A 13,357-nucleotide genomic window follows, 5' to 3' on the forward strand; every position below is an offset into this window, starting at 1 on the left:
ACACCAGTTTGAGCAACAGAAGACATAGTACATATTTTATTTGCAGTACTGCATGGAGGTGGTGTTAATCTTTCAAAGAAAGGAAAGAGCAACAGATACAGACAGTGAAAAATGTAAATGTGAAAGAAGACTGTAGGCAAAAGCTACAGGAAGACATGAGCTTATTTCCCACAATTACAACAGCATAAAGAGGTGTGCCCAACAAGAGAAGGAAACAGTGGTTGCATACAACTTTTGGTATCAATAACTTGCCTTTTACCAAATGCTACGTGCCACAAACAGTTCAACTTTTCACATGGCTAAACTGTAACTCCTCCCATGCTTCTTGTAGAATAAAAGAGGCTAGGGAAGGGAATTTCCAATACACAGTGAGCTGACCTTCTAAAGGCAGCACAGTTAACTGAACATTACAGTCAAAGAAATAAACAATAAATCTTGCCATTTTCAGGGAAAAAAAATTGGAAACAATTCCTTCTGCTGGATTTATAGAACCCAGCACAACAGATTCTTTGAATGATCAGCACAAAGTGTTTCATATGGCCAAAACACAAGCCAGTTTTTCAAATACTTGTTTCAAAACTGCAACCCAACAGTAAAATAACTACTGCTAAAAGTAATTTGTCAGTTCTAGACAAGATGGAGGTCATGTAGGAGAAAAGAATGCAATACAGAAACATGCAGAGCTGATTTTTTCCTGTGGTTTTAAAACAAATTAGCTGTCAAAGATATGCAGAATAACAAGAAATACTGACTAATTAAAAATATTCAAGAATGTGAACATGATTGCTGGGAAAATAATGCCAATAATTTACTGGCTAGTTAGCCCCTTAGAACTGCCAGCTTTGGACAGTTCTTGAAGTTGGGAATAAATGTTGTAGGTCTTGTATTAATTCATCATTCCATTCACTGCAAGTCAGTGACTGATGACGGTGCCAATGTTACGGAATAACATTCATTAATAATCAGCACTTTCAGATGAGAAACCCAAGTTCAACCCTTCTGAGCCTTTGGGTGCATTTTGTATATGTTAAAACACAGCAAATCAAACATGCCCTACAGATACAGGCTGTGATTAATTCATTTATTTTAAAACTAAGAATGTAAATCTGCACTCTCATGAGATCTGAGGTACAAGTGAGTTTACACAAAGACTGAAGAAACAACTCCTCACAGCAGGACTTCCAAGACCTGCTGTTACACGGTTTAGAACCAAAACTCAAAAGCCACAACTAGAACATCTTGAAGAACATACTGAGACATCGACTTTCATGTGAGGAGAGAGAGTTTAGGATTTCCTGCAAAGACTTAATGCTTATGTCCTTAAATGAAAAATGAGGAAGAAAAATTCCAACAAGTTCTGCCTGGGTAGCAATGCTGACTGTTCAGATATAATATCCAAACATCAATTTATTTTTACTTGCAAGCCTTTGATCACAGTTTGAAAGTTCAGGGTTGGGTTTTTTGGGTGGCTTTTTGTTTGTTTTTTTTAAGGAACAATAAAAATAGTAAATGTCTACTTTCTGTTTGTCACACTCCAACAAGGTGAAAAAGTTCCCAATCCAATGTCCCTTGGGACGTTCAGCCTAAGCCCCTGGGCTGTATCAAGAGCAGCATAGCCAATGGAAGGGATTACTCCCTTTTTTCAGCCATCATTAAACCACATGCAATTCTGGTCCCTCTCAGGACAAGAAATATGTTGATAAACTTCAAAAAATCCAGGGGAGGGTCCCAAAGACAGTGGAGGCTGAGGGACCAGGGCTCATTCAGCTCCAAGACAAGGCAGCTTTGGGGTCACTTAACAGCAGCCCCCTGACCTAAGGGGAGGTTACAGAAAAGACAGTGCCAGGCTCTTTACAGAGATGCCTACAGAGATACAAAGGATACAAACTGAAGTTGGGGGGATGTAAGAGAAGAAGGGAAATAAATTAAATGAAATCCCAATGATTGCGAGATTAACTAAGCACTGGAAGAGGCCACAGACCTCCATTCTCAGAGATTTTCAACACTCAACAGGAAAAAGCCCTGAGCAATCACAGTTAAATTCAGTGTTGCATTGCACAGGAGATTGGAGAAGTGATCTCCTGAGTTGCCTCCCAGCCTGGGATGCTGTGAGAAGGGAAACGGAAAGACTGACCAATGCCGCTCCTGTAATCACCCCAGAAACCTTGCAGGGGTGTGGCCAACCTCAACTGCTTCAAAAGAGTGCATGAGAAGCCCAAACTGAATAACTATGGAATTACTCGCCCCACAGGAGAACATGATTCTTCCTCCTCAAAACAGAGGCTCACTCCAGTGACTTGGCTATCTCATTCTTTTTGTTGGGTTTTTTTAAACAACTGCTATATTCTCATTTCCGTGTATTTCAATGACAACTAACGTGTGTTAATTATGCAGGCAGGATACTCTGGTAATGAGACCTCCTCATTCCTTCCAGTTTGCAATATTGTGTGGCACTGGAACAATCCTACTGCTATTCCATTCCAAGAGCAACAGGAAACAGCGAACTCCACAGAGGGAAGAAACCAACGGAACTCCCCCAAATACAGTAACAGTAAATACAAGCAGGAAATAACCCAATATCCTTCTTCTGCAATTCTAGCAACTCCAACTGCTTCATCCTCTGGGGCACACTAATGACTACTTGGGACCTTCTGCCATTTCCTTCCTATTGCCAAGCAATAGTAAGCAGCCAAGTTGTAGGAAACAAGATTTGTGTATTTTCTCTGTTTTAACGTGGACTTCTCTAAAAGGAGGGGTAAACTTAAATTATTAGGTCAATTCTGATTCCACCCTCTAAACAGCACAGTGGGATTTTCTTGTACCCCTCAGTCTGTCTACATGCTGTGATAAAAACATAGGCATCTGGAGAGGCTTATTGAGGCTGCCAAATGCTGACAGTGGCTTATTTCACATAAAATTATTGTATCGCTAAGCAATTTATGCCTAAAATCACTGCGGTACAATAAACTGCAGGGATCTTTTTTTAAACATGCATAAAATGAGTATGTTTACTTATGCTTTCAGCCAATTAACAAAAAAAATATTTGTCAAGATCTTCAAGCAACTGTGATGCTTTACATGCAAATGGCAACGAAAAGCTTCAAGAAACAAGCCATGTTTATGTACACCAACAGCATCATTATGGAGTTCATTCACTCAGTTCAAGGAAAACAAATGGCTAACAAGTTAAACACTACAAGGTTAGAGAAAATGTGACAACAAAATCTATATATAGGTTTATAAGAAGAAGCACAGTGAAAATCATGAACTATAGAGATTCCAGTTGAAACATATTTTCACAAATAGACACAGTACCATACTGGGTTGTTGGGGGGGGGGGAGGGGGGTTGTTGCCCAATTATACTCTGAAACGATGGAAGAAAGTCCTAAACCTGATTATCTTTACCAGAAACTTTGTTTTTAAGAACATAGCAAAGGCACTTTATCTAAAGAAAATTTTTTAAAAGTTGGTTATTGATTTTCTTTCAATTTTTAGAAAATAAGCTATGGAAGTGGTGGTTTTTTATTTACATAGCACAATACTGCAAATATACATGCCCCACATTTAGCTAACAAATGAGATTTGGGTCATACCTCACAGATCTTTGTTCTCCAAATTACACAGTTATTTGACACATTAAATGTCTAGAGAACAAAGAAGGAGGAAGAGGAAGGAGAAGAATCAAAATGACTATGCAGCTTCTCTAGCTGATAGTACACATCACAACAGAATTTCTTTGACCGACAGCATTACAACCTGAAGAAAACAATTTTATTACTTAGCATTTAAAAAAGGCACAAATCTTTCTCTACAACTTTCTATACAGAAATATATTGCCATCAAAGAAGATGTTGATGGTGAATGACTCTTACAAAACCAAAGAAAATAATTATAATTCTATGCTTGCAGCTGAAAGTGCCCTGCAAAAATACGTGGTAACAGAAAGTCTAGTCTCTGACAAAGTTTTGAAGGGTAAAAACATGTCATTTCTTTTAACTTGTTGTTTTGTAGAAGTGAATTTAGCTGTGTAACTGTGTCAAAAAACCACAATGTTATTAAGGAATGTAATAGGGCAGGTCTTTAAAATTCTAAGCATGGAGTGAAGGAGCAATGGATTGAAACACATTTTTGAATACTGCTTTATACAATATTGTCATAGATGACAAAATGATCTAATATTTATTTATGGTCATAAAGGTTTTCTACATACATCAGGATTTGTGGAGACAAATTTCCTTCACTTTCCTTTGGCTTATGAATTAATCTATTCTCAGTGACCAGGAAACTGCAATTCTGACAGATGTTGTAAAAAGCCACAAATATAACCAGGGAAGAAAAGCACAACACAAACAGATGTAGCCACTATGCAAACATTTCACATGTTCCAGACATTTCCCAATATATGAGCATGCAATAAAATGAAATTCAGAGTAACTGTCAACTGTATTTGTTTGCTAGATTTCCTGGACAAGCAAATCATTATCAGAGATATGTAATGCTATAATCAGCATTATCTTTTACAACTGGAGATTTATCAATTTGGAGGAAGGCCTACTATCAAACTACAAAAGCAGGGATGTTATGTTTCACTGATCATTCCTTGCTGACCCTCTGCAACTTTAGTCTGCATTTTAAAAAAGCTAGACTAAAGTTAAAGGTTCAACATATACCTGCAACCTGGAATACATGACTGCTAGCACAAGAAGTTCAGTGTTCCTCAAATTACCTAAGAGCTAATTTCCCTAATAGCACATCTTTTAACAAACAAAAAAAAATTTAAAAAATCAACATAACAGTTTATTGAGTGGCATTAGTAAAGCTAGGAAAAAGACAGCACTTGTTTAGCATCTCTTTAACCACATAGTGTTTGGCATGCTTCAGCACAACAGGAGTCCAGAACACACCCACTTAACGGTTCAGGAAAGAATTTCCAGTCTCCTATGCAACTTCTGATTAAGGGACAGAACTGATCCCCACTTGAATACCACTTGGTACTTCAGTTTTAAGTTATGGTTCTGTCAAGCTTTATTAACTAATTAGTGGCTTGGAAACAGTAGACAGAGTATGTAATGTCTGAAGGCCCAGGCTTTATAACATTTTGCCCAAAAGGGGGTGATTAGTGTATCACTGACACACACACAGAGTCACTTTAAGTTTCACTTCCTCTATAAAACACCTTCCAAACTAAAGACTTGAATGAGTTCAGAGAAGAGCTACACTGCACTGTCTATTCAAATTGTAAAAGTATCATGTCCTAAAACTCTTTATTTATGGAAAAGGCAGATTTACACAATCCTCATCCCTTTCTCTTCAGGAACAACTGATAGGAAACTCAGAGCTGTTAATTTCTACAGTTAATCTTAATGGTTGATTTTATGCTTGCAAATGTTATTCTAAAGTGTTAGAGTAAATAGAACACTACACTGTTGTTGATTTAAGTGATTATACATACTTTTTTCCCATCCAAAGGATTATTTACTAAGGCAACAAACTCAAAATGAATTAAAAAGTACTCCTTTTTATTCATGGTGGAGCTTACCCACTGAACCCATTGCCACAGGATATTATCAAAGCTAACACTGCAGCTTGGAATTAATGACATAAAAGAAATTAAAATACAGAATAGCAACCTCAGTGTGACATTCAGGTTTTACAACTGCCTACTTAAGATAGGAAATGGACAGGTAAGACCCTCAGGAAAAGAGAAGTGCATTAATACAACCACATCCTGAACATAATGCATCAAAGGATATACTTCTAACAAAGACATGAAAATAGTTGATTTATCTGACAAAAAACCTCCCAGTACACCAGTTTCTCTCAGCAGAAGAATGAGAAGGCTCCCTCACTCACATTCCTGGCAGCAAAAGCTGCACTTTTCTCTAAAAACTTCGTATCCACACACTACCAGCTTCTGACCTGCTTAGTTTCAGACACCTGTCAAGATGACAGAATGAAGACCTGTGATAATACTACAGAAAACTTTTACCCTAGAAAACAAAACTGGATTGATTTCATTACAAATATTGATCAATCTGCTGCAGCACAGGGAAAAAAATTATACAGCCTCTTACTAGCAAATTATATTTACAGTATCTTTATAACTGCCTAAAGATATTAGAAAGGCTAGTACAATCTACTGACTGCACAGACTTTTTCACTAATTAGAACTTGCTAATTTCATTCTTCACAATGGAAAGCAAACAGCCTGTTTCTCAGAGTGCTTTAGTCTAACACATGGAAGTTGTTACTGATGCTCTTCAAGTGAAACATTATCCTTGAAAAAAGACACTACAGCTTCACAGTAGCTATAATTTCAAAGAGGAAAGACATGTAGAGAAGAAAATGTGGAGTGTGAACACTCAGCAGCTTTACATATCTGTAGAAAAGATTTTACTGCTCTGAGGGAGCATATAACTTGGTGTCCCTTTCAGATAACAATCCTTTAGAGGATACTTCTTTCCAAGGGTTCTTTTAGCAGCACCAGCCACTATGAAGTGGTCCGGCTTTTGCCAGCATTTGCAACTCTGCTACTCCAACAAACATGTTGGTAATTTTAGTGCTTAAGTGGTTAAAACTGTTGAACTCAGTCCCCCTGCCTGTTGTGTATTAGTAGTTGTTTCCTGCATTTTTGGATTTTTAGCAAATACCTGAAATGAAAGAGCACCCTGGCTACACAAAAACAGGTGCAATAACAGTACCATTCTCTTCCCTTATCCCCATCAGAAATATCCACCAAAAATGGAGTTATCACCACATACATACAGGTCTGTCATTTCATGTTTTGATTTGACTGCCCTCATTAAAGAAAAAAAAAAAAAAAAAGAAGAAGAAAAAGGCACAGTGTTGTACCTGCAATTTAGAAGACAAGGAATTTCATGCATGACATGATTTTCATGAGCTCCAGCACAACAAATAAAGGATTCAAATGCTTTCCAATTCTGACAGTCACCAGGCAAACTGTCCACTTCCTCCAAGTAACTCTCTCCAGTCAGCTGTCTCCCACTGATTTCCATTCCCACATTCAATACTATCTGTGGAAATTACCCACCAGGCAAGCCCTAAGCCTGGCAAACTTCTAGGTTCTGGTTTTAGCTCATCTTAAAAATTAAGTAGATTCAAACCACATAACAGAATGGTTAGGATAAATAAGTTGAGAAGGTAAGAACTTACGGAGAGAAGTTTTATTCCTATTTTTTGTGGGATTCATGTTTAAATAGCTTTCCAGCCTGAGCAATAGAGAAAGTAGAGGTAGTCAACCTGAGATGGCTGTTACACAAGAGAGAGGGAGCACTGTACTTGCAGGGAGACTGCTGCCTCCCCACTCTCCTAAAAACTCTCTCCTCTGGGTCTTAATTGACCCTAGGTGGAAGCCACAGAGATTGCAACGACATTTGCTTTTTGTGCACAAGAACATCTAACCCTGTGCCTACAAGCCTGGATAATGTTGCTCCTGCAAGGCTGTATGTATCACTCCCGCTTGACACCTTTCACCTGCTCCCACTGAACAAGGCAAAACTTCCTGTAACCAAGGAAGCCAGATTAATTAGTTTGAATCATTTGAAGAGGGGAAACAAAGCTTCCATTTTAGCTGGTTTAGGATCTCTTGTGCAAACTGACATCTAAGTTAATTGCTTTTTCAGCATACTACCCACTAAGGGTTCCTAGACTTTTTGTTGCTGTGACTAATGCTTTTATGAGTGCTCTGGGACAACACCAGAGTTTTAAAATGTAATAGGAAGTCTATGTGAATCTTTATCATGCTGTTCCCTATCATTCTCTCGGTACATCATCATAAATATTCCCCAATGTCACCATAATGACAAAAAAAACCCCACCAGCCTGATCCTTGTCTTCTTTTTAGTAACTGACCAATTTTAGAGCATAGTAAGCATGACTCTCCCCATCTACAGGAAGTCTATTCCAACTTTAAAAATATGTTGAAGATTTTTGATATGTATGTATACATTGTCACATGCAATGCCACTACACAAACTGCCCTCTACTCTGAACAGTCCTGCATCACAACTTGCTGTGACATCACCTGCAGAGACTGGCACATAAAAATCATTCAGTCACCTGAAAACTGCAACAAAGAGTTGTATTCCATGATCATTTCTTGAACAGCCACCTCCAGTGAAATTAATGAAAAGCACAAAACAAATAATAATTCAAGCACAGCATTGTTTGCTGCCTCCACAGGCTTGCCTTAATATTACAGTTATCCAATTTATTCTCTCTATAGGAAATGTGAATAGCAACAATTCAAAGCAGTAAAACACAGAGGGAGGTATTGGATTCCGAAATACACTTCAAACACGTAATTTAAGAAGCATTTTAGTACCTGGTAATGTAGTAATTCAGGTATTTCCCCTTCAAAATTTCCATTAATATTTGTTAATTTGGGGATAAAAGATCACCCAAGCATCCTGGAATCTACCTTTTCCTTTCAAGGCAGAACATGGACCTCACTCCCACTGAGGCACTTCCAGCAAGTCAATATATGTATTTTTGAAAATACTGTCATGATTTAAGGAATATTCTCTGTAACATATTGTTTATATCCATATTGTTAATTCTGATTCATTCAATATAATTCTCATGAGTAATCGTTGCTGAAAGGAGAAATAAAAGAAATGAAATGAAGAAAATTAATTCCTGCTATTTACCAGGAGTTTAAGTATTCAGCTCAAAGGAAACTAGTGAAAATTTCCAAATAATATCTGAACTCTGTCACCAAAAAAATTCTAATGTATTTTCTTTACCTGCCATTGCTTACAAAACACTGATACCTGCACTCAACCCCTCAGAAAACCCCAAACTTTCTAGAAGCTTCTACAACTCTTAGTTCATCTGGGTAAAAATTCAAAAGTTCAGAAAGCAAGTGTAACTTCTGGGAAGCACTTGGGCCAGGCAACTACCTCACTGAAGCCCATTTGCTGATAACACACTTTCCAACAGCATCAGTCAAAACCCAGACAAAGTCATTCTCAGGAAACATGTCCCAAGCATTCTTTTCCCCAGGACCCCATTTAAAAATAACCATATTTTGCTTAAGAGAAAACTAATGAATTGTGTGTGAAGTAAAACAATCGGAAGCAGGGTAATTAAAAACTGTTATCAAGTAAGCCAACTTTGTGGTTCAAGTCCCTATAAACCAAAGAAAGCAATTACCAAAAGATTGCTGTGATGCCTTACTTCAACAAAACAAATCACTTCTTGCATGTTTCAAGTACATATGAGCAACAAAAAAAGACAAGTTCACACCAAGGCTCAAGCTTTAAAAGACAAAACACAAAAAAGCCCACTTTCCACCACCAGTGCCAAAAGCTCCCTCTCCTCTATTTTGTTATTTGTTTTTTTGGCATTGTACTACTACAGCACAGAAAAATATCACATCGCAGTAATCACACTAAAAAAAAAAATCCAATAAAGTACCCAACTCTCTCCGTTTTATTACAGAACACAGTATTTTATTTGCAATAAGTTTCACATTACTGTAAGTTACTGTTTAAACTCTAGGATCACACTGGGCTGAACATAAGATTTTTATCATGAAAATAACATGACAGGATCAACCTTGAAGTCATAAGCCTACAATCAGCTTTTCAATCTCCAAAGCCTTTCATTTTGTGTACATTAAATTTCCTGTCTTCATCAGACACTCGAGACACACCATTCTTGAGCTTTAAATGGATCCATCTAGGCTTACCTGCACAAGATCAGACTCTTCACTGATAGAGATCCGATCCTAAAAATTCTTACAAGGAATTGTGTTTTCTCAGTTACATGGTACTCATCAGTGTTTGGAAAGTATTTCATTCCAGCAAACTGACATTTCTTCATAAATGCAAACTAGCATTAGTATTGCTTTTAGAAGTATGTAAACTTAAGGTATTTAAGGTATTAAGAACTAAAACTATTAACCATTTTAACAGTATTTAAAGAATCAGTTTTCAGCTTAGCAGATGTGTTATTTTTAATGAGTTTGCCACAGCTGCCATTGCCCTCCACACACCCAGTCAGAGCTCTCCAAACTCGTTACTTTCTAGTCCTAGAAACAGAAAAGCAAATTCTACCATGATAAGAAACTGTAGTAGTTGAGCATTTTAAAATCACGCACGATGGATTCTGAACCAAAAGAACCACTGTATTTCCACCCTTTTGGCAGTGCCAGACACATTCCCTGCCCAGACAGGGGCAGGAGACACAAAAGCATCAGTCTTGCAGGGAGTCCTTGTGGCAGCTTTTCAGCTGCAGATGTAACCTCACTGTAAGCCATACAAAAAACCATCACTCTAAAAAGCCTTTTCCAGAAGCCCATGAAACACCTCCTTGATGCTTTGGAAAGGAAGAGAGCACTGGCTCAAGAATAACTCAGGTGCAGATGCAAGGTAAGTGCAAGAGTGAAGCAGGCTGAACTATGCTTCACCCTAGTGAGGGCTCTGCTAAGAGCTTGGAAAGGGGAAAAACTAACACCTACAGACACAGTAAACTAAGGCAAGAGAAAAGCTGTTTGTCCATCTACCAATTCCTCTCTCAAATCCAACTGAACAAGATTGTGAGGTCCAAACCCAAAAGTTCCGCAGTGGGATTTCTTTTTCATACTCAAGACGGGAAGTGCCTCTTTCAGGTTTTATATTTCGATTAATCCTCAGATGAGTAAGATTTATGAGCATAAGCAATTCATGACAACATCAGTTCTCATCTGTGGAGGTATTACTGCAATGCGAAAGTACTTCTGCATTACTAACTATCGGGAATATGGACAGCAAAACCATTTTATCTGAACTTGTTTTGATACAAAAAGTCTGGCAAGAGCCAGATTGAGCATCTGACAGAACAATACCCCTCCTATTTTAATACCACAGCAAGATATTATATTATTAGAGTAATACTAAAAAATTTCACCTAAACACCATTTCTTTTCTAGAATCTTTTCTTCTCCCCACATCTTTCCAGCAAATTCATCCTCATCCATATTTCAATAATGTTTCATAAATTTAAAGAAAATAGGGGGCCCAACTGATTCCAAACCGGGGGTTAGCCCTATGCCTACCCCTGGCATTGAAAGACCTGCCTGACACCCCCACACCTTGGTTTTGAGGGCTCCCACCACCTGCCCCACGCATTACCACCCAGCTCCTCCACACAACGGTGTTCCTGCACACCAGCACCAGACAGCTGGTTGCACAGCCTTAAAGCCCCTCATCTGCCGCCATGGATCTGTGGAGCTGTGGCCTTCCCAGCACCAGTGGTGGCCACCCAAGCTCAGGGCTGGGCACCTCAGGGAGGCCGTGGGCTCTGGAAGGAGCAGAAAGAGGGTGCAGGTGCTGGTGATGGTCTGAAAGGCTGCCTCCATCTCACCCCTCATACAACCGTGATAAGAGCACCCACCATACAGCCTCAGGCAAAGCGACGGGGGGAAAGTGCATTTTCACTCCCAGGCCGCGAAAGCAGGAGGGCTGCACACCGCGAGGCACCAGGGAGCGCCCTGGGTCCCGCATGGCTCCGGCGAGGCTGAGGATGAGATGTGCGTCCTCCTTCCCGGAGGAGAAGTCGGAGGCAGCGGAGGACACCTGGAACCAGAGTGTCGGGCAGCTCTCGGGCAGGGTGGAGGGAAAGATGCTGAAATAGAGAGGCGCTGGCCGGGCCACCACAGAGTTAATCAAGGGCAAAACCCCGGGAAGGATGCGTGTTTCGAGGGCCGCTGGGCAGCCCAGTCGTGGAAGAACGGCGAGGCCGCATGGACAGTGGGAGCCGGCCCCGGCAGCCCCGGCGTTCGGCGCCCGCTCCGCGCGGCCGGGAAGCGGCTGGCGGCGGCCCGGGACCAGCCCGGGAGCCCCGCGGCCGCCGCGCAAGGTACGGCAGGCACCGCTCCGCCGCCCGCGGAGGATGCGCGACGCGGGGCTGACCATCGACGGGTTTCTCTCCGCGCCGTGCCATTCCCGGCCCCCCTTCCCCGGCTCCCGCCCCGCAGCCCTCCCCACCGCTCCGGCGGGCACCAGCCCCGGGCGAGCCGCCCTCCGCAACCGCGGCTTTCGAGGCCACCCCGTCGTCCTGCGATCTAACGGGCAATCGGGACGTATTCAGAGTTTTTTCAATTTGTGCGGAGGGACGGATTAATATTAACATATTCACCCATGACTGGACACCGCAGTTCTCCATCCAAAAATAATTCGTTTCTTGGACGGCCGCCTGCTAAGTAACGCGATTTAATAAACTTAAATTTCTCTCTCTCAAAAGTAAGGAAAATCGCCCTCCTGAACACCTCCGTAAATTTGAGAACTGCTCCTTCTAAAAGACGCTCATTCTTCCCTTTACAAAGTACCCCTGAAACCCTAACACGGAGGCTAAACCAGCCTGCCTGGAGGGCAAGCCCTGAATCCTCCTCTCTTCCACGCCTTGCCCGAGGATGCGGGACGACGCGGGACTCGGGAACCAGCGGCAGCTGTTCCGAGCGAAGAGCCGCGGAGCCCCGCACGCCGGTGCCGCGGCAGCGAGCAGAGCCCCGCCACACGTGCGAGCCCCACACCCCGGGCGACAAAAATTAATAACAACAACTAACATGTAAGAAATTAGGGGCGAGTTACGAAGTTTAAAGTTTCTTGGAGAAAGAGCGGAACGGGGGAGATGCCACGAGGAAGGAGAGCGCAGCATCCCGCAAGCCGCCAGCCCCGGCGGGCAGCGACGGCGGTCCCACGGCCCCGGGACGCGCACCCGCCCGGGGACCCAGAGAGGGAGGGAGGGACGTACCGGCAGTCAGGCACACGGGCAGGAGCAGCCGGAAGGTGAGCCCGCACACCACCTCGCTGGCCATCGCGGCGGGCGGGGGTCGCGGCCGGCCGGCCGGAGAGCTGTCCCTCTCTGCGCGCCACCGCCGCTCCTAGGGCCGCCCGTGAGCGGAGCCGCCGCGGTGGCGGAGCATCGCCCGTCCCCTCCTCGCCTCGCCTCAGCCGCGCCGCCTCACGCCTCCCGCCGCATCCCGGCGGCAGCCCATGCAAGCAGCGCCGCGCCGCACCCCCGGCCCGGGGCACGCACACGCCCGCCCCCTCGGGGCTCCCCCCACGGCCCTCCCCCGCTCGCCCGGCAGCACGGAGCGGCCGCCCCGACGGCGCGGGCCCAGCCGGCGGCACCCACGGACCGCCCCGAGAGGGAATTGCCCCGCGCCCCGCCCCGCGCCGCCGGGGCCGGGCCGGTCCGCGCCTCCTCTGCCCCCGCCCGGCCTGCGCCCCCTCCGCGGGGACCGTCCTGCCGCCGCGCTGGGTCCCGTTCTGCGCTGAAAACTTCCCCGGTTTTCCCTAACGCCTCTTTTCGTGTTGGTTTTGAGGGGGAAGTTAACAATTTTTTTTTTTT

General features: G+C 42.8%; 1 protein-coding gene across 5 annotated transcripts in view; it reads right to left on the reverse strand.

Moving 5' to 3' along the window:
- PIEZO2 (piezo type mechanosensitive ion channel component 2) overlaps positions 1–12,994 on the reverse strand; it is a 290,923-nt gene extending 277,929 nt beyond the window's left edge. For 2 of the 5 annotated variants that reach the window (XM_042031628.1, XM_042031618.1), the window contains exon 1: positions 12,758–12,994. In XM_042031628.1, coding sequence (XP_041887562.1) covers positions 12,758–12,821 — 64 coding nt within the window. In that variant the 5' untranslated portion in view covers positions 12,822–12,994. The remainder of the gene's footprint in view (positions 1–12,757) is intronic. The other 3 variants (XM_042031647.1, XM_042031636.1, XM_042031658.1) reach the window with 2 other exon arrangements.
- Between the last annotated feature and the right edge of the window lie 363 nt (positions 12,995–13,357).

This window comes from Corvus kubaryi, unplaced genomic scaffold, assembly GCF_017639235.1.
Source record: "Corvus kubaryi isolate FWS band 111438036 unplaced genomic scaffold, C.kubaryi_AGA036_p1.0 132, whole genome shotgun sequence".
Classification (NCBI taxonomy): domain Eukaryota; kingdom Metazoa; phylum Chordata; class Aves; order Passeriformes; family Corvidae; genus Corvus; species Corvus kubaryi.